This window comes from Homalodisca vitripennis, chromosome 6 (assembly GCF_021130785.1).
Source record: "Homalodisca vitripennis isolate AUS2020 chromosome 6, UT_GWSS_2.1, whole genome shotgun sequence".
NCBI lineage: Eukaryota > Metazoa > Arthropoda > Insecta > Hemiptera > Cicadellidae > Homalodisca > Homalodisca vitripennis.
In genome coordinates this window covers 95,789,177-95,811,616 of record NC_060212.1, presented here as the reverse complement: position 1 = coordinate 95,811,616, position 22,440 = coordinate 95,789,177, and the positions used below count along the sequence as shown (strand labels likewise).

Genomic DNA, 22,440 nt, shown 5'->3' with positions numbered 1-22,440 from the left:
AAGTATTACTTTAGGCGAAGAAAGTATTTCTGAGTAGCACAGTAATATCTTCTCACAGTAATGACGTGAATAATAGAAGACATAAAGTAGTACGATTCCCAAACCAATCGGGGCACCAGCCCCGCACTTCTTGGTGACTCTGAATAACTTTCAGCTGATTGCACGGTCCTCGTACCGGCAACGCATCTTTCAAATGTCTGACTTATCAACTTTTGATGGTAGATTCTGCAACTACCATGGTTGTAACGGGTAACGGGGAATCAGGGTTCGATTCCGTAGAGGGAGCCTGAGAAACGGCTACTACATCCAAGGAAGGCAGTAGGCGCGCAAATTATCTACTCCCGGCCCCGTAATCGGAATAAGTACACTTTAAATCCTATAACGATTACCTTTAACGAACGGCTGCTGGGCAAGTCTGATGCCAGCAGCCGCGGCAATTCCAACTCCGGCAATTTAGCGTATATAAAGTTGTTGCGGTTAAAAAACTGTTAAAGTGTTGTTTATAGTGGTCTGCTATTTGTCAACACTATTATGCAAAACTACACAACAATCGATAAGGTTTAGTATTTATTCCAAAGAGATGCAAACACAATTTCTAATTAGTGTGAAATTTGGATTACACACTGATTACACGGTTCAATGAAAAAATCACTAAATTTGGATGACATCCTTGTTGTTTGTTAGCCAGCACAAGTCATTAAACGTTACTGTACATAACTGTAACTTATTACTAGAGTCTATGTATTTTCATTGGATGTCACATGCACTCAATTAATAAACAGTAATAAATGTTATCAATTTAATAGTTTTTCTTTATTTAGTTAAGAAGAATCTTTTTTACATTAAATGATAAATAATACATTTATAAAATTCATATATTAATGCACATTTTGAATTAAAATAAATATGATTTATTTGTAAGCCTTCATATTTGTTTATATATAATTCACCACATATAAATAAGGCCATTTATACAGTAACAAACTAATAGATTAAATATTTTACAGCATGGCTGTATATTACTATTATATTGTTGAAATCTGCTATTAGTTATTTTTAATCGCTCTTTATGGTAGGCAAGTCGCATGTAATTCGTTTATCTATTATTTAATAATTTATTATTTATTTATACATTTTATTACATTCGTGTTCTTCAGCTGTATATACTATTTAGTTGTATTGTACATTTTTTAACATTGCACTTGACACGAGCCGTTTTTAATATATCTAGCAACTATATAGTTCGCTATTATAAAGAAAAGGGATTAGTGTGGAGCACAAACAAGTAAATAAAGTCAGATCGGTTTCAAAAATGTTTATTGTAATGAAGTTTTACAGAACATTGAAAACTATTTTCAGTAACAAAGAAATAGTTTAAATATTTTTCAGTATAATATCAGAAGTGTAATGAAAATACCGACACTTTTATTACTTCAGAATCTATTCAAATTCAGTTTTACATTATGGTGCCGACGGAAACTTTGCATTGCGACTGTACTGTGTTTGCGCCGCTTAGCGTGTTCAATCTGATAGCGACTATACAAAAAGGCAATCTGAATAACGCAACTTTAATTTACGTAAAGAAGTTGCTGCCGGTCGATTACCGTGAGGTGAAGCTGGGCGACGTTTACTGATTGACCTTGTACTGGACTTTAAACGATAGACGGTATCACTTACTCTGTACATAACACGTGACAGTAACATGGCTTGTTTTATAGATGAGCGATGAACTTGAACTTTAATATGACAACATTGCGAACAATATAACGTACATTGTTATGGAAGATATTAATTTAAATATATTGAAGACAGGAACAAAAGAGGAGTGTTATTTAAATATATTAACGGGAAGAGTATTTGTGAGCTGCATCGACAAACTGACTCGTGTGACTGACGTCACGGCCTCCTCCATTGATCACTGTTTTTTGAGACACAATAATTACAACGATGTCCCGGTTGCTGTTGTGAACAGCTACGCAACTGTCCATTAATACATTGCACTACAGATTGAACTGAACTTGAAAAAAAAACATACTTTGAAAACGTTGACACCCATAAATATATAGACAAAACTAGTTTCAGGTCACGTTTAACGTACCAAGACTGGAATGATGTTATTCAAACTCACAATATCAATGTTGAACATACTCCTAACAAATCATATAAGCCCTGTAATCATAACAATAGGTTAAATCTTTTAGCCCCAAAAGTCTATATAGGCTCAACCTGTTAAGTCATAAAATTCCAAGAGCCAATATTTAGGCTCAAGCTAGGTTGGTGGTGAAACGCCAAACAGCCTAAATATAGGCTTGGACAAGTTCGGACATTAAGCGCCAAGAGCCTTTATTTAAGCTCTCAATATTTTCATGCAGTACACAACCATTTATTGACAACAACGGACAACCCGCACCAGTAACTCTGGCATTATGTGACCGCGACCTGCCCAATATGCTTGGCGCTAAAAGGGACGTGAAATGAAACTTCGTGTCTCAATCGGCCTTAATGTATTAGGAAAAGGGACAAATTAAGTAAATTGATAATCAAGCAACCTTTCTTATACTGAGAAAAAACTAGTTAAAGCATATAGGAATCGATTAAACTGTTTGATAAAAACTCAGAAAATGAATTACTACAGACAGAAAATTCATGTGTGAAGACAATCAACGGAAATTTGTGGGGGAGAGTGGATAAATGAATTTGCAGGGCGAAAACAAAAGACAAGTGTCCAATTGAAAAGTACATGGGACCAAGTGCTAAAAAATGTGTTAAAGATGTTTTGGGAAGGCAGCCAATGACTTCAACCTACATTTTTCAACTTTTGGATAAGACCTTGCCATTTCAATAAACCTTAAGTGGTAAAGAATCAATCTTTTGCGACCAATACAACATCCCAAATTTGTGAAGTTGCCTGACGATGGAATCCTTGATTTTGAAAGCCCTAGCAAAATTAAACTAATTATTGGAATATGTGTTGTAAATCACTAGTAGTAGTAAATTAAAATATGTCCAATGCTCCCAAGAATCTTCATAGTTAGTATAGTTTTCATAGAGTAACCCTCAGCCATGATGTAAACCCGCAAAGTTTACTTTAATTTTGATATTTTCTACCATTATCAAGCCTGTAATCCCTTATGAAAGTTTTTAAATATTTCCTTTGGCTTACCATCTAAGCAAAATGATAAAACACTACAGCTTGTACTAATAGGCTGTGTTTATTGCTTAGGAAACTATCATCAGAGAAATTAGCCTATTAAAAACTCATTTTTTTATATACTGTATTTTGTTGCATTGCTATTATACAATTTGTGCTTATTTAAATTTTCGAAATTCCAATATTTGTTTGATACAGGCTAAACTTTAAACACCTAGGATCCAAAACTTTTGAATTTTTGGTATAAATTGGATAATTTATTAGTTTTGAACTTTCAGATGACATTCTTGAATTTTAATGCATTGGTAAAAAGGTTATAACTCCAATTTTTAATTACTTGTCTCAAATGTGTAGGTACAGTATTTTATTTTTGAGACATTTCCGGATTAACTTTTTAAATTACACAGTATGTGGACAAACAATATAAAAATATGTGAGAATATGCACTACTCCTTTTTTTCCAAACATCTCATAGCCTTTCATTTTGCATTGTTTCTTCCCACACAGATCTCAAAGAATAGTTAGGAGAAAAATTGGAATAATTGCTCTAAAAAATTACAATCCAATTTTTAAACTATAATCCACTCTCTATATGCTAAGTTCTAATAACGTGCCATGGTTCACACAGTACTTTGTTAATTTGGAAAAAACACGTTCAATTAGAATATACTATAAAAATGAAAACAAATACCAAGTTAAGTCATCATTTTTGAACGATTTATACACTTCATTCCAAAATACATATTTTCCATGTACAAAAAGAATTTGGAGAATAAATACAAGAAAATTGACATAGTACTTTTATTTATGATCAGACATAAAAATACGTAACTAACTAAAAATATTTAATACAATAAATACAAATAAATAGGTACACAATGCATATGCAGAAAATTTAACAAGTAGCTATTACAAAGATACAAGGACTTTCGCATAAATTGAAAACATATTAATAAATTAAGCAACCAATTTTGATAGTACATATAATTAATTAATGTTCTTGGTTGGTTTTGCTTTAATTATTCCACAAGCCTGGTTATAATGAGTCAAAACTAAATTCAAACTTATACCAAACCTAGTGGTTCAGATTTCGTAGCCTCTGTTTAAAATTGTCTTGTGTTTTAATGGGGTGATGCCATTAGTAAAAGGGCAGTTGTTTTCATTGAAAGAGCTGGGTCCATTAGATTATGCAATAGCAACGGAAAGGAAGACAATTTTCCTGGAATTGTCACATAGATCACTTATGGATCTGCGCTGCTTACTCTTTTAATAGAGCAAATACTGGATGATGCAAAAATTGTGACACCGACAAATAGTCTATGATGTTTTCTCCCTTTTTCCTGTTTCAATGAAGAAATAATACATTTTGAGGTTTACAATAAAATAGTGAGTCACAAATTGAACATAAATTCTATAGTGATGGAATTGTTCTACAACCATCACGGACTTATTGCTAGTTTTTGAAACAGAATGACTTGATTCACCTCTACTAGCAATGAATTTACATCGCTTTTCAAACCTCTATCAACGTGACATTTACCCAGGCTTGAATCCACGTTCTGAATCACAGCTTCACACCAACATAACAGTTGTTTGTATCGAATGATGCCTCAGAATTAATAAAAATAAAAATATACAAATTAAAGCATTCCCTTTACAATATAATAAATGCTTGGAAAAAGAAAGGGTCATATAAAAAGCTAACACACATTAGTGGAATAAACTGATAACTTAAAAAGTATTTCACTAAATTATGATAAGTTGTAGTTTGTAACTAAAAGTACATTAATAAATTTTCAGTCTCATCTCTTTCTCTAGTCAAGTGGAATCCAAATCTCACAACACAGTTTGTTTTAAACAGTACATGACTTGTAAAATTGTTAAAAACTTCCCAATGAAAAAGAATTAAATCATTTATGTTTAAAAATTCAACCGTGAATAAAACCTGACTGATTATTTAAAAAATATTTACATTCCACTTAATGGAAGAGATCTTGTAAATAAAGCACCAGTTTATGTTCTAAAATTTTCTTGGAACAGTTTGGTTTGCAGATAAAATAAGCAGATTTTTATGAAATCTGTCTAACATTCAATTTATTTAATAGAAAGTATCAATATGAATGAGATAACAAATTGTAATGTTTAATTTTCAAAACATAGATTAACATTGAGAGAGCATAATCCAGAATATATGGGAATTAAGTTCTTTAATAAGCTTCCACAAGAGTTAAAGTTATTGAGGATAATGTAAAATATAAATCTAGGTTAAAACAATGTTTGTTGAATAAAAACTACTACTCAGTAGATGAATGTTTAGATGGAAAATTTTAGTATTTTTACTCATAGGTATTTACGATACTTGTGTTAATTAAATACAATTATTTATTTATACTTTCTATTTTACAATGTCACCTGTCTTTGTGTAGCCTAGAATCTAAACTCACTCTGTAAAATATGTAACTTTTATGACAATAAAGTTATATTATTATTATTGTTAAAACACAATTTGTTCGTAAAATATTGGTTTTTTGCATCAGAATTCCTGAATACAAAGATATATTACACAGCACTGTACTTTATTAAGTGAATTTTATAATGGATTTAGTGAACGAGGAGACCAATTTTTCTGGCACTTCTAGAAAAATGGCAAATTTCTGTGATTCTCTGATACTTTGTCTCTGATGTCTTCCAGGAGGACAATAAATATTTAATTTAAAGTTTATTATTGTTGATTTGGAAGGATAATAGGACTTTGGACATTTGCCATCATTATAAATTACAAAAAGTAATATATAACGATGGCAAATGTCTGAAATCCTATTATTTTTCCAGGGGAGAGTTGTTCTGAGTCAGTCACACAACACAAGGTATGCTACAAACAATACCCAGATCGATGCATTATTTTGATTCTGACTTTTTACTAGTAACCAACTTAGGTATCTTAGTATCAACAACCTTCAATGTTCTTGGCCTAGGTATGTCAGCCAATGGGTTGAAGCCATTAAAATCAAGTTGATTACAGTAAAAAATTCAAACATTCCTTGAACTTCAATGCTTTCAAATTATCCTACAATGGTAGGAGACTAGAGAAAGATTTGAATCTATACACAGTTCTAAACAGTAAAATCAAATATAATTATGCTAGATATATTAAAATAATTTGACACGTTCAATAAAGTTAAGGAATAAGTTAAAAACTAAGAAATAATGATTAGTTAGATAAAAACTACTACATAATACATACCAACAATTGATATAATTATACTAAGAGAATAAAATCATTGTGTTCTAAATGTTAAGAATACTTTTGTTATTTTGTATTAGATTTATTTTTCCATTCAATGGTAACTTATTTTAGTGATGATTCCAGACGACATGGTGTTTTGTGTTTCAACTGGCAGAAACAAGTACAAAAATAAAACTATACAAACATTTACTAAATCTACATTTTTTAAGACATAAAATACAACAATAGTATAAAAATATACTTCTAAAATTGTTCATTACTTATATAGAAACAGATCTTAAGGGCCTATTTTGATAACTTCAACTTAAGTATAATAAGAGAGCATAACACTAATAAGGCACTTTTCTGAAGTCACTATCTACTTTTAAGTATTAACAGACGTAAAAATACTTTTTTGATTCTTATGTTAAGCTTTAATACAGAAATATGGAAGACTTTGTGTAAAACTTTGGAGGCTAATGGCAACCACAGCTTTTAACGACCATATTTTTGTATTTTTTCAAAATGACATTTGAGTCGTCAAGAAAGTACAATACAGAAATTGGTGTCAATTTGGTTGGGGCGCAGTACGGTTTGGGTACTTCGAAGGGGTACATGAGGTGGACCAGGGTTTGGACAATAGCATGATTAGTTGCATTCATGTGTGCATTCAACGGAAAGTTGCATTCGCCGCTGCAGTAGAATGCTCCGTACCCGTCTGGTGCAATAATCCAATCCTAAAAGAGAAAAAAAACACGTCTAACAAAGAACATATTTTCTTAAATGCTAAAATCCTTATTTTTATAAAATCTGAACTGATTAAATTTATAATTTAATACATTTGCTGTGTTAATCTGATTTCCCACCATTCCTGAACAGCACAGTACATAAGTAGCCTACACCAGATTTCCTGCACCTTAACACTCACAATGTCTCCATTGGGTGCTGAATCGTTCCGGTTCAATTTAACAAAAAAAAAAAAATAGCTTCTCTCAATCCGAGAAAGTCATCATCTCAGATTTTGAAGAAATATAGCTTATTTGTTCTCTGCATTTTATTTTCTAATCCTTGTGAAATAAGGTTTATATGTGTCCATTAATGTACTTATAAAATGAGAATATATAACTGTAGTAGTGCATCTCTGGCACTTGGAAGGTAAACTCATCAGCATAGACTCATGACGTCAACACTATTATGGATGTACGATGTACTATTTGATAGTAGTTCCTATTTATACCAGCAGATTGTGTGCCAATACAATTTCTGCAGACCTTCAAGTTGTAGTGGTAAACAGTTGTACCAACTGTAAGTGCAAAACACTGTATTTTTAAGTACTTCTAATTGATTGCTGGTTCTGACAATAATATAACTAGAAGTTTCTAATGTTGGTTTTACAAATACTATTTTTTTTATTTGTAGTTGTGACTTTTATCACCATTTTGTTCAGTTGTACGGCTGAATACTAGCCAATAAAATGTTTATAGGTGAATTTATTAATTGGTGGAAAGACAAAGATATTATATAATTTATGTAGGTATATTTTGGGTAATTCTAAGAAATATATGGGTCAACCTCGATTTTTCTCATATTACATTATAATGTTCCAATAGTCAATTAGAAAAGGAAATGACTAGAATTTCTTGCCGGAAAGCAGTTATAGGGAGCAGGCAACTCATATTACAATATAATGTTCCAATAGTCAATTAGAAAAGGAAATGACTAGAATTTCTTGCTGGAAAGCAGTTATAGGGAGCAGGCAACCGCGAGAATTACCTATTAGTGATCAGGCGCACTGACGTGATCTGGGCTTCAAATTTGGAACTACTCGAGTTAATTTTTTTTCTAAAAGAGCAAGCAGCGCGAAGCGCTGCGCAGCGGGCAAGCATCGTGCGTGATCTTCGTATATACTGAATTGATTCAGGCCAAAGGAATGACACAGATTCCTTTACCAGATTTTTACGGAGATTTTGTATTGGGCGGATTATATTGGTTTACTTTGCTTTCCAGCATGTAATTATGTGTTTAAAATTGTTTAACATACATTACCTACATTATATTGTAATATGTAATAACAATTTATCAGAAAATTTTAATAAAAAAAAGGATTACGCACGATACCTGCCCGCTGCGCAACGCTTCGCGCTGCTTGCTCTTTTAGAAAAAACATTAACTCGAGTAGTTCCAAATTTGAAGCCCAGATCACGTCAGTGCCCCTGATCACTAATAGGTAACTCTAAGCAATATATGACTGTCTGGCGGTTGCCTGCTCCCTATAACTGCTTTCCGGCAAGAAATTCTAGTCATTTCCTTTTCTAATTGACTATTGGAACATTATATTGTAATATGAGAAAAATCGAGGTTGACCCATATATTGCTTAGAATTACCATATTTTGTTTTCATATTATTTTGAATACATTATAAGAAGATGAAATAATTAATTAGTTGTGTGTGTTAGTTAAAACTGTGAATGAAAATATAATATCAGTTATGTACGAAGTGAGTTAGAAAACTTGCGATTAGGAATATTATCTTTTTGATGTTATTGAAATAGCAATTTGTAATAGTCCATATTTTATTAACAACAGTTGCTTAATAAACAGTTATTGGTTTAAAAATAATTTGCTATTAAAAATGTAACTAAAAATTGTTTTGTAACTAGTGTTTTATATATAACATAAAATGTAAAAATTATTAAATTAAAAGTAAATTACAACTTAGTTTCTTGGAAAAATAATGATAATAAAGTCATAGTAATAACTTAGTTCAATTGCTAAACAAATTGTATTAAGACAACTTTTCATTTCCAACCAATATATTGATGGTTTATGTAAATATCTCAAAATCAAAACTCCAATCACAAATGGAAATGAACATTTATGGAACTAACCTATCCCTAGTTTTCATTATCTAAAATTTAACATGTCGGCAATAGTTTAATAACCTTACTTAAATTGTAATTACCTAAATACAAATTAATTATGTTTCAACTATTCATGCACTTTTGTTATTACCTGCCATCCCAAGTCACGGAAACTGACATAAAGCGTTTGAATCTGACAACTTCTGGTAGACCACAAGGAAGAATCTGGAATAGAAAAAGAGAACCACAAAAAATTAATTTATCACATTTGTATCTGTTGATGATTAATTAGTAAATGATTTTATCACACAAATGAAATATTACAGGTTAATTACCCAGTAAAACTTCAGTTAACCGAAACGGTTCCATCAACGATATCGTGTATAGAAATAAGTGAGGAAAATAGTTTATAATCAACACCAGACGCTGTGCCAACACTCCGCTTCTGAGCAAAACAGTGGATGCGTAAATGGGTGACACATCGCTGTAGCGACCTTTGAGATGATTCACCCTTCCCCCTCTCACCAACCGCCATATTGCTGTGTCGCGCAAGCAAGGTAAACTGCTATTAGTCATCTCCCCACTCCTCCAACCATTCCCGAAGTATAACTTAATCTAATGTACTTAATTCATTTTCCATACGCACACATTCTTGTAGGTTATTTTTAGATGTAATTGGGTTAACCGTAAAATTGGTAATCTGAAATGGTTGTACACCCTTCATTTGATTTAAATATGGTGAATTTATAACAAAAACAAAAAATAATTAATGAATTAATCCTTTGTACCAAAAGGAACAAGATTGTCAATTTTGAGTAATTTCTTTCAGCTTCAATGACAACAAGGCTTCTTCTTCTTCATCTAAGGGGCGGTCTATTGTCATGCACTTTAGTTCAAGGGTATTTCGCGCATCGCGGAAGTGTACCACGAGGTCAACCAATATACAGTTTCAGCAGTTTTACAAACCGCCAAAAACAACTGACCAGATTCTCCTGGAGAAATTCACCACCCTTGACCAGACTACCAATGATGGTGTAGCGATCCCTTGCTTATTACAGGGCAGTCAAAGAGAAAGTGTTCAGCAGTTTCCTCCTGCTCGTTACACATTCTACAGAGCGGATCCTCCCAGAGAATGCCTAATCTGTGAAGATACTTCCTCAGGTGACCATGTTCCGTAATCAGACCCATAACTCAAGAAGACACTGATCTACTTAAGGAGAGAAGATCAGCCACCACGCTGGGGGAAGGCGACTGCAGGACTAATCTACTCATCCTCGAACCCGGTTGCAGTCTCTCATGTTCAGTATGAACCCAATTCAAGACAGTCCTAAAGGATTCACACCTAGAAATACCACAAAACGGTTGATGTCCTTTCTACAACCTCAGAGAATCCCCTAGCTTTAGATGGCTACTTCTTAAGCTCAAATGGACCACCTGTTGATCCTTCCATTTTCATACTACGTTCAGCAAATCTGTAAACTATTTCCTTTTATAGCTTTTAACCCCAAAAAATAGCCCTTTCAAATAGCTTAGGATTTTATGAGTCCACTTTCTGGACCAATTCAGCTGTGACAAAAGCAGTAACAGCATTTTCTACTTGGTCCTTACATTTTCAACATTACAGTTTTGAACTTTTAATAGTAAAGATTAGTTAAAGTTCTAAATTACTCTTGAGCAGATTTCCAAAAGTTATATAATACTCTTTTCAATCCATTTATACTTTATACCATCTTAGTTGAGAGAACACTTCAGTTGTTATATTCTTATGAGCCATGACAGGAGGCCTGTCAAGCAGATTGTTTTCAGTATTAGATTTATTGCCGTAGACAATTACAATATTGTATGGCATGCGTCATATCAATTAAAATATATAAGAATATAAGTAAAATTAATAAAACAATACAATTAGCAAATAAGTACCCTTAAAAATGTAAAACTCAATTGTATAACACTTATAATTGAATTATACAAAGAATGTAAAAAGTTTAAAAGGTAAAAAGCTAAGTTGTTACACATAACGGCACCCCCAACTCAAACAGAATTGATTAATCCTCATGACCGCAAACTTAATTAGAGTAGAAGGCTCCTTGCACAAGTAGGTGCCTTACTACTACAGATGTATTGTCTACAATCCATTAAATGTCGCTCACAAATATCTAACATATAAAATTAACTTTACAAATGTTATAAACCCAACAATTTATTTTAGAAAGCATATAGATGAACCCAAGTCGCTTCCCCTTGCTTGCCAACAGCCCTATACTGTTATGATTCACCTCCATGCAGTATCAGTTTGTCACTAATTATATAGAGTCAATTTAATTACAACAATTTTGGTTGTTATTGATGCCGTTATTTTGTACATTTACATTGCTGCTAATAAATAAATAAATTACAAAAATCTCCAGGCGAATAAAATTTCTTTACACTAATAGGATATTGATCGTCAATAATAAAAGAGGAACAAATAAAAAAATATTAGTAGAACAAAACAAATCGATCCTCATACTAAAATGTCAGTACTAAGGATAAAAAAACAGTAAAGCTTTGTAAAAAAATAATGAAGATCTTCCTTAAAATTAAACTTTATTCATACCTTTGTGAAGAACTAATTCGATGACATTAGTAAAGCCTAACACTCAAGGGACTGGGGAAAATGTTGCTTCTGTCTTCAGCACAATATCTAGAGAACAAATTGACCTATAGACTTGAAATTTTGTATGAAACTTTATTTCTACATAGGCAACATTGTGTTCAATGATGGTGTATTTACCATAAAGAAATCTGGTTGAATATTGAGGCAAAATTCCTCTTCTGTTTGTGTGTCTGTATTCCGCGTAGTGTATCTCGAGAACAAAATTGCTATAGACTAAACTTTTTGCAAGTAGTTTCTACACATGCAAGATAAAGTTCAATGATGGTGCATATTTATTCATGGGGTTCGGCTGAGCGTTAGCGAAGCCTGTAACTCAGGCCAATATCTCAAGAATGAACTAAGCTATAGACCAGAGATGCCTTGAAGTGATGATTAATATATGGGGTTTAGCTGAGCAATAGTGAAGTATATTGCTAAGAGGAAAATTTCTACATCTAATATTAGGTTTGAAATTTGGATGAAACTTAATTTCTACTTAGGAAAAACAAGTTCAATAATGGTGTATGTACATCTATGGGATGAGTGTTAGTGAAGCTTATTCATATGTAACTTAATTTCTAAATACGCAACATTGAATTTGTTAAAGCGCATGTCCCTTTGATAGAATTTCAGAAGTTTATCACTGACCAGAATATATTGAGAATGAATAAAATTAAACTATGCCTTGAAGTGTGGATGAAACTTCATTTGTTCATCTAGACATGATGCCACCTAGGATATCTCCGTTGCCTTCGAACAGCGAAGCATCCAAAGAAACCGAGCCCTGGCTAAAGGTAAGCTTCAATACTTTTTGGCAGTAATTAGGTCAAGGGAGCTTCTCAGACAATCGAAATAAACCACATCCTATCAGGATGTTGTTTCGACAACTAACACTCATAGCCTCGAAGCTTAGCGAAGCCTGTTACGTGACACTGCTCTGGCCTACTCTTACCTTATACATAGGAGGAAATCCAATAGAGTATTATCAAAATATTTCATATTCAAAACTTTTATCAATACAATCTCTAAATGTAGTTAATAAGTCTTCATGACACTGTACAACAAATGACTACAGAGATTTTTAACACTACAGTAATTATTACAATTCTGTAACTACCTGTGAATGGGTTGCGAGAGTAACTGGTTTCTGAGTTTTCGGCTTTCTTCCTTCGTCGTATTTCCCTTGTTTTTCGAGTTCGTTTCGGAGTATTACTTGTTGCCTTCAAAAATGCCACCATGAACGGCTGCTTCTCCTCTTCTCCTTCCAAGCTTGTTGAGACAATGCCAATGTCTTCAGGCCTCATTTCATGAACTGTAAAAGAAACAACAACATGTAGTAGAGTTGACAAAGTTTTCAGTAAAAACACATTCCAAATATCTGTGCAAGTGAGAGCTGCGTGGAAACAGAGAGTGTTAGATTACACTTCGAGAGTATCATAGAATTATGTTGTGGGTAACAGCAGGACTTGGAACGATGGTACACTAGGGACGCAATTATCTGGAACGTGGTTACCCGACATTCTTCGTTATCCAAGCTATATCATAAACATCAAATTTTTTAATTCCAGTAACTGTTGGTATAAATTCATTTCAATACATAATGTTAATGATCTAAAACATTGTATAAATTGTTTTATACATTATTACAGCATAAAAATCATACTGTCTGGCTTGAGCTTTATGCCAGTGAAGAAATTATTAACCGACAGAACTGTGAAGTGTAAGGACAAACATTATCAGTGATGGAATAGCATGCAAATGAGTAAGTTCTTTAAAAGATATCCATAATGAGAAATGCAGTAGACAACCCTCAATGATGAGTGTTGAGTGAACGATGAACATAACATCGTACATTGTACATAAAGAGACTTCATCGATGTGTTACATCACTGTCGCAAAGGCAGCAAATTAAACAAGCTTGAAGAATATGAAATTTATAAACATTCTAAAAGGAATTCATTAGGTGAACTCATGTAAAATGAGAAGCTATAATTTAGCTTCCATTATTTGTTTAAAACAATACATCGCAACAGCGTCTCGCCAACCAACCGATCAGCTGATAACGTGGATGAACCGGGAACTGGAATCACCTAGTGTCAGTTGTCCTGTCTTCTGCGGGCTGTGATGTTATATCATGTTTAATATTCATGTGTGATAGGCCTATCAAATGTTGTGTTTCCCGTACTATTTATTTATTCGTTGTAATTGTACTATGTTCGTGAATTTTAAACTAGGACGACTCCAGGTGGATAATCCTCTCTATTAATATTTATTGACACCAACAGCAGAAGATGACTTATTAGAAGTCGAAACTATAGTAGTGTATGACTACAGTTTGAACTGTTTGACGAAGATACGTAGTTATTGTTATTATTTAAATGTTAGTTTTTTGCTTGTTTTAACATTGTTATACAACATTGTTTGAATAACAAACTACAGAAAATAATGACTGTTTTGACAACTGAATTATTTAAAAAGTGACATGCTAGTAGAATAGAAAATTTAATGTTAGTGTTAATAATCCAAGAGCTCATTAAAAAGACCATTACTATTATACATCTCTAAATGTTGTCACAAATAATTTGAATGATAGTAAGTCAAAGTGGAAGAAGGTATGAAGTGGTATTCTAAATAAAACGTTAAGAACCACTGTCCACTATGACAATCTGATTCAAACCAGAGATTTTGCCCAAAGTTATTGTGCTTGAGAAAATAATTTTGTTACTAGAATTGGACATTCTAAATTTTATACACTTGGTAATGAACATTTTTGCATGACTGTGATGTACCTAACCTCATGAATGTAACGTACTTTAACTCATGAGTGTAACATTCCCTAACTCACAAGTATAACGTTACTTAACTCATGAGTGTAACGTACTAAGCCTCATGAGCATAACGTACCTAGTGTACTTAGTGTAACGTATCTCGCCTAATGAGTGTAATGTACAGTTCGAGGACTTTAGCTGCGCGAGTGACCTTGAGTGTGTGGTGATAGGCGGAAGGGGTGGCGGGGTAGCATTATGCGCTGGGTCCCGAAAACATTTCCTGTGACTCATGGGTAAAACTTTCCTTTCAGGAATAGTATTGGCCTAAATAACTCATCACACACGTACAATCAGTCTGTTTTGTGACAGTGCAGCTTGTGGTAGAATGAAATAATAAGAGAATACCAAGTAATAGTAATAATAGGATTTATGTTGGGTTTTCAGTTGTTATTGTGTTTTTAAAAATAATGTATTTATCAATACTAATCTGCAAATCAAAATCGTGAGTTTAAAGTCTTTAAAGGAGTTTAAAGAGATTGTTGCGCCTTCATCTCAGCGGCTAGCACGTAAACGCAACCCGCCACACAGATAGCGTTTATTTGTTGAAAGGGTAGTATTTGGGCCTTACGAGCACAGCTAAATTCCTCCAACTGTATTTAGTCTCATGAATGTAATGTACCTAGTCTCCTGAGTGTAAAGTACTTAGCCTAATGAGTGCAAAGCACCTAACCTCATGAGTATAACATACCTAGCCTGTCAGCAGGGTGGACGGACATGTAGAGACCCTTGTTGGTCTGAGGAAAGGTCACCCAGGACGTGAGAGGTCCAGTCATGTTGAAGATGAGCCAGCCCTCCTGACTGTACGAGGTGTTGACAGCATCCACAAACTCCAGTTCTTTCTCTCTAAAAAAGAAAAAATTTAAATGAGAATACAAAATAAAAATTAATTTAATAAAATGGTTCATTTAATTTGTTGTATTACTTATATTTTTGTAGATAAAAATGTAGTTTCATTTTTACAGTTTATGTTTTCCTACCAATCAAATAGACTAACTGAGAATGTTTGTCAGGAATAATCGGAAAACGATCTCACAAGTACTTTTAATAAAGTACTGTCAAACTTCTGAGTAGCATTTTAATTGTAGCAAAGTCACGTCACACAGTAGAAAGCTGTGACCATGAACTGAGAAGTAATGATGAATAGTTGAAAAGCGGCCAGTCACGAATATTGTTATAAACAGACTGATGAATATATTGTTTCTATTCTACCCATACACACCTCACTGAACACATAGAGTTCCATTACTTCACTATAGTATTTATGTAATGAAGAATTCATTTGGGCCTTTTTACCAGAACCCTCATGGTACGTATAAAAAAACAGCTTCATTGGTTATTAAACAAACTATAGTCTTCTTGTTGTTTTTCTGTTTGTCCTATATTTCCACTCCTTCTTTTCATTGTCGTATCTTCATGTTAAGAAGTTAACTTATAACAAGTAATCAGTAAACAGATTAGCTCTCAATCATAGTTTTAATCCATCATATTTTGCTAGTAAAGTAATACGCTTCAATTAGGCTAAATAAAACGGGTGATCTGCAGATCAGGTATTACCAGCTGATACAAAAACAAAGGCCTACAAAATACAACATATAAAATTCAAAGATAGTGCATATATACTGTTAACGTGTAGCTGGCTCACCCATTTTCTAGCAGCAGTTGATACACTGACACAGTAAAATTTTCTCCAGAGTCCATTGAGTAGTTAGAATTTTTGTATAATCTTAGTTCGGCGTCAACTATTGTTTCTCCAACTGGTATATCTGAGACATCAAACCAGAGCCGTTTTCCTCGCTCGTGACGCACACTGCTTACATGTTTATCTGTAAACAAACAAATACGCTACACACTAATTTTAAAAAAGATAATATATTCTATTTAATGAGCAAATAAGAAAATTCTAGTAACAGCAAATTTCATAAAATAAACCATTTACCACTTGACTGGCACACAAAGCTGTACAGGTGATATTGCATCTAAAAGTGTTTGTTGGAATTACATCAACTTCATTCAATTGCTACAACACTCTGATGGCCAACTTAGCAACTATGGCGAAAGCAATGGTGAAGTTTTACCAGGTTTTTAGAAACAGAACGTTATCTTTTCTAGTTTTTCAAGTGCATTTTTTAAAGTAGATATCACAAGTTTAGTATTTTATGTTTTGATTCTGCTTCAAATAGTATGGCAGAAATTCGTTGTAATAGTAATTTATCCTTAAACTGTGTCTGAAAGTATCTGTGTACATGTCATCATCATGGAAACGAAGCCAATTGTCCATTTGTGCATCAGATATTTCCATGGTACACGAAACACTACAGATAAAACAAAAAAATAATCCAGGAGAGAAAACAAGAACAGATCATCATAATGACATGTAATTTTCACAGTAAGTCAAATAAAGTCTGTTCTTTCTAATATTGTAGTATTATTAGATCTCCGGTAAAAAATGTTCTTCCTAAAATTATGGCCTCTGGATAATACCAAAGTACCGAATCATTCAGGAATATAAGTTATTCCCTCATGTGGGAATTTTTCTTCTTAGTAATAATTGAATTATTAATCAAAACTATCTAAGTTTTAACAACAGTGTGACATTTAGCTGCTTTTAACTATTTTGAAGGATGAATGTGAATGACAGCTTGTGACAAATAACACATATATATCGCCTAGTACTTGCGGCCATCACCCAAATGATTTTACTTTCTGTGAATTAGTTTGGAATATTATTATTCAATACATTAAAAACGAGCTGGCAATACTTAATTGTCAATAACTATAGTCAGAATGTTTATGTATTCAATATTTTACGTATTTCTAATCACTAACTTGGTAGACTACTCTGATTATTTTTCAGCCATCCACATGTTTTGTTTGTAGAAATTCTTGTTTAGGTTAAGTTGTTTATAAGTTAATTATATGAATCTTGAATATAAAACGGAGAAGTATGTCCTTTGGAAATAAAATAAATAAAAATAAAAAAATAAATAGATTGTGGTGGTGGCCACTTACTTTACTGCAGCTGTTTTTAGAATAGTAAAACTGTCAAGTAAATGAGTAAAAAACAGTTAATATTGGTTTAAAATTTCTTATAGACTAGGCTTTAATACACTCTATTCGGTTGTTTTTAGCCGAATAAATAATTTGATACTAAAATTTACTAACTAAAACATATGATTCCTATTTATTAGTTACAGTCATTTATCATGTAAACAATAAACAGCAAGAAGTAACTGATTTCTTGAGAATTGGAAAATGACGATGAATATAATGAAAATAATGTGAACAATTTCTAGATATACATGTGGGTTTGGCTACTGCCTTCATGAAAGCAGTTGCTCACTGCTATCCTCGCAATTTAAAAATATTGTAACTCGTATTTCTGATATGTAGGTCTAGGCCATAGTTGGATTTGTTATTTAGTAATGTCATTGTTAAATTTATGTTATTAAAAGATTGTAATGTAACTTATTATTCTTGTTGATAATGTATTATAATTCTTGTTTCATAGGATTAATATACAATATCATATTTGGATAATATGTTGAATAGTTCAAATAATAATCGAATAACGAGTGTAGACCGCTTTTTTAATGACTTCTTTTACTGAAGATGGCTCTCTACAGTGAAGCTGAAGTACTGCAATAGTTTAATTGTATTTCCAATTTTTCGATAGAGTATGATCTGGAAAACTTAAATGATAACATCTAAATTTATTAGGTATCTCTAAATCTAAGTATCAAAGAATGGGCTGGATAGCTCTATACTTTTTATGAATGCTGGATCATACAAGTTGATAATGTTGCTATTCTTACTTTAAAGTTTGTAAGAGGACTTTACTGTTAGCCTACAGTCTGGATATTATTTGGAATACAAATCGACAACAAATATTGATGACAATATTTTTTCATGTCTACACTATATCAAAGTTATATTTACTTTACTTGATACTTACTGTTACTTGTAAATGTCATAATAACATCACTTTCATCAATTGCATGTAGATCACGACCACTGAGATTGAATTCACTTCTAGTTGTTCTACTAACTGAACTGTCCAGTAAAGACTTGTAAACATCAAGGAGAAATTTTGGTGCAGAACTTCCAAGTGTTTTTGAATTAGCAGCTGGGCGAGGCCTATTTTGTAGACCCAATAAATTCAAAATTTCATTTTCAACCTCTCTCTTTTCTTGCCTTGTCATAAACCTTTGAACGAGTGTCTGATCAATTCCATTGTCTATATACAATCCAGACATTCTGCAGTTGCACATCAGCAAAACATAACTAAAACTTAGTTGACAAATAACAAATCGAATCATGGTAACTATAAATGCGTTGCACTATTTCAACTGAAACTACTAGTACTATACTCTCTGCGATGCTAAGATCAACACCCGACTGAATTTATTAAGGTTATTCCAGGAATCACTGACCACCCGTGCTGTTTGTTTATGCCTTCAGGCAAGACTGCCTGTAAACAAGTTTTGAGGGGCAAGGCAAAGGCGGGAATGGAATAGCTTCTCAAAATAGATTAGCCATATAGAAAATGCAAAACAATATAACTTCGAACTTAACCTGAATCCAACTGTGACATAAAGTGATGAAGTAGATAACTTAACAAACGTGTAATTACTTTAATGGTGGCAACATATTTCCATTTATAATGGAATTCAAAAGCTGCCTATCTCACATTCGGCATAATAAACAGAATAAAAAATAACATTACTTTTTACTAAAATATTTTTTATGCAATTCCTATTTCAAAGTAAATAAAATAAACAATGTCGTCTTTTCAGGCTGCTCCTCATGTTTGTAAACAAAGTACAAACATGCATAAAGAAGTAAAATAATAAATAATCATATGACTGTCAGTTCACAATGGCAAAAAAAATAAATGTCATCTCTTAATTATAAAAAGTCAAAACCGTTATAATTAAGCACAGATGACACTATTTTCTGTCTTGTGTGTTTTATAGGGAATAACACGATTTAATTAAGCGTTGCACAATTTAACCAACATCATATCACTCTGCCTTATGAAAAATATTAAAATTATTTTTGTTTGACTATTTTTGATTATCTCTAACGCCACATGCAATGTTATATAGTTACAGTTGTAAACATATAGTTTATTTAATTAAAATTCGGAATATCTCCATTATACGGAATATTCATTTACGATATAACATGATTAATTCATCAAATACACTCAGACAATATTATGACAAACTGAAATAAAGAATATTCAATATTTTGAGCAGCAGGTATACTAGAGTTCAATACATGGCCTTGTATAAGTTTAATTTACTAGTAGTGTTTTTGTATGTAACTGATTTTGTTTTGGTCGAGCTTGACTTGTAGTCTTAAAGTTAAACTTATGGATATGAAGTGTACATCACTATACCTTTCGTGTTTGCCTCAGTTTTCGTAATGTTATTAACTAAGTAACTTGATTTATATAAATAAAAAGAGATTTAGTTACATTTTGGGACTCGTATAAAATCATTAAGTATTTTTTGGATAAATTAAGGCATTGTTACTGCTATGTTCCACGCTGTAAAGAGGTGTAACAACACCCATATTATACAGGTCTAGTTGTTGTATATGTTGTCACATTACACATTTTAAACAATCTTATCCACTTATTTAGTGATACTACACTATGATTGTCTTTATAATAAAGTAATTTAATGTAATTTAATTCAATGGAAATTTTGAATATAAGATAGAACAAAATTTTCCATCCCCTTTGCAGAGTTGTAGCAAAACATGTAAAAATCTCAAGTCTATAGCCCAATTCGACATGAACCTTAATTATACTCAATGTTGAATTAATAAACTTCAAATCAAATTCTATGTCAATATTTCATTTAGTTTTCGATGTACCGTTCGTACGGACATGTAGAAGAAATATTTGGTCAGTTAAGCTTCTCAAGCGCTTATCTAATAAGATCGGATATTTTATATATGTCTATTATAATTTTAGCTAAATATGGCAAATATTATACCCTGTTTGTTTAAACAGAGTAATTAGATAAAGAGAAGGCACTTTTGTTAAAATTACGGATGATATTTCATCAGAAGAAGTACTGTAATTCTTAATTGGGAATGCTGCTTTCTCATTATTTTATAGCACCTTTAAGGTTTTTTCCTGGCAACGTTGCAACTACCATAGACAGTGATTCTGTCTTAAAAGTGAGTTAGTTTCGTCCCACATTAATTGCTCTAATCCTCTGGCATGACCACACAGATAGTGAATTCCTCTTAAGGATAAACTACTCCAGAATTTCATCTTGAGTTACACGTTGCTTGTTAAAATGTTATATTATAGTTAATTAAAATGAAAAAGGCCTTTTAAATGAACTCGACACTTTTCAATTCTACATCTAAGGTCTGAATCGGAACGTTTTAGTTACATCAACACATGGGTAAATAAATCTACGACTATTATCTAAAAATACAAAAGGGATGTTTTATTATAGAGGTTAGGGAAAGACATTGACGTCTTCGACAGGCTAGGTGCAATGCCTGGATATGTCGGACTTAACATGTTAACAACTCACGTACGATTACTGTTACAGTACGTATGATCATTACTGTTAACAGTTACTAAGATTAAAATAGTTTTCCCCTTCCTCTGGACTCTGATGCCCGACGGGGCCTTACCGCCGTTAGGCATTGCTTCGCGGGGGAGGGGAGGAGGTATACAGCTACTGCTCTTTCTTCTAGTAAACTAAGGTCTCCCTTTATCCTTTCTGCTAGTTTCTGGCTTTTGCTCTTTTTATTTCGATCGAATGCAGGTCTGTGAGGACGTTTGCAGTAAAAGTGCTTGTGGCGTTCCAGGTAGCTTTTGTTGATAGCATTACTTCTACTTTTGTTTCTGGTTGGACTTTCCGATTGAGGACACTCTCCAGTTGGTCACGCTGAGATCTGAAGCGAGGGCACCCAAAGAATACGTACTCCGCATCTTCTGGGACTCCGGGGAATCATTGTGGTTGAAGCGGTAAAGATACCACCGGAAGCAGCCGTGCCCTGACAACATATGTGTGACATAGTAACTAACCTCGCCGTAATTTTGGTTCTGCCAAACATCGATCCTTGGTATGAGACGGTGTGTCCATCTTCTCATTACTGCGGCATACCACTGTGTTTGCCATCAAGTACGATGCTGTTCTGTTACTCTTCTGTCCTGAGTTCCTCAGGGCTCAATGTGGTTGACCTCTTTCGTTGGTACAGGTTTTCTCTTTCCTCAGCTAGGACTCTGAGAGGTATAATTCCACTAGGTGAGCACTGAAGTGACTACCGATGATAGCAGTAGCCTTCTGCTTTGCTTTGGACCTCCGACCTGTGACATCAGTCGTGCTAGTCTGGCTCTCACTACTGCCACTTTGGCAGTTATGTGTTGGACCTGCTGCTTGAAGTTGAGCCGGGCATCAAGTATCACTCCCTGATGTCGGATAAATGGTTGTGATGTGATTTCTTGATCCTCTCCATTCAGCCTAATAGACTCTACTTTTTTCTGCTGGTGATGAGCACCGCCTAGGTCTTGTACTTGGCTAGTTCCAAGTTAACCGTATTCATACACAAGTTAATTTGCTCGACCACTGTCGTTACGTTAAATAGGTGTTTAAAATCATTTAGATGCTTGGCAACGATCACTACGGCTACGTCATCCGCATACGCAACAAGTTTAGCCCTTCTTGGTATTTCGATTCTCAGCAATCCGTCAAACATAATATTCC

At 33.2% G+C, this 22,440-nt stretch overlaps 1 protein-coding gene across 1 annotated transcript; it reads right to left on the bottom strand.

The window, feature by feature from the left end:
• Nucleotides 1-3,938: 3,938 nt before the first annotated feature.
• LOC124364568 (protein 60A) lies at nt 3,939-19,502 on the bottom strand. The gene is made up of 6 exons (XM_046820125.1): nt 18,654-19,502; nt 16,344-16,524; nt 15,390-15,544; nt 12,991-13,185; nt 9,390-9,463; nt 3,939-7,114 (listed from the first exon to the last, which is right to left on the bottom strand). Exons 1-6 carry the CDS (start codon nt 19,015-19,017, stop codon nt 6,854-6,856), a joined length of 1,230 nt encoding a protein of 409 aa, XP_046676081.1. The 5' UTR covers nt 19,018-19,502; the 3' UTR covers nt 3,939-6,853.
• Between the last annotated feature and the right edge of the window lie 2,938 nt (nt 19,503-22,440).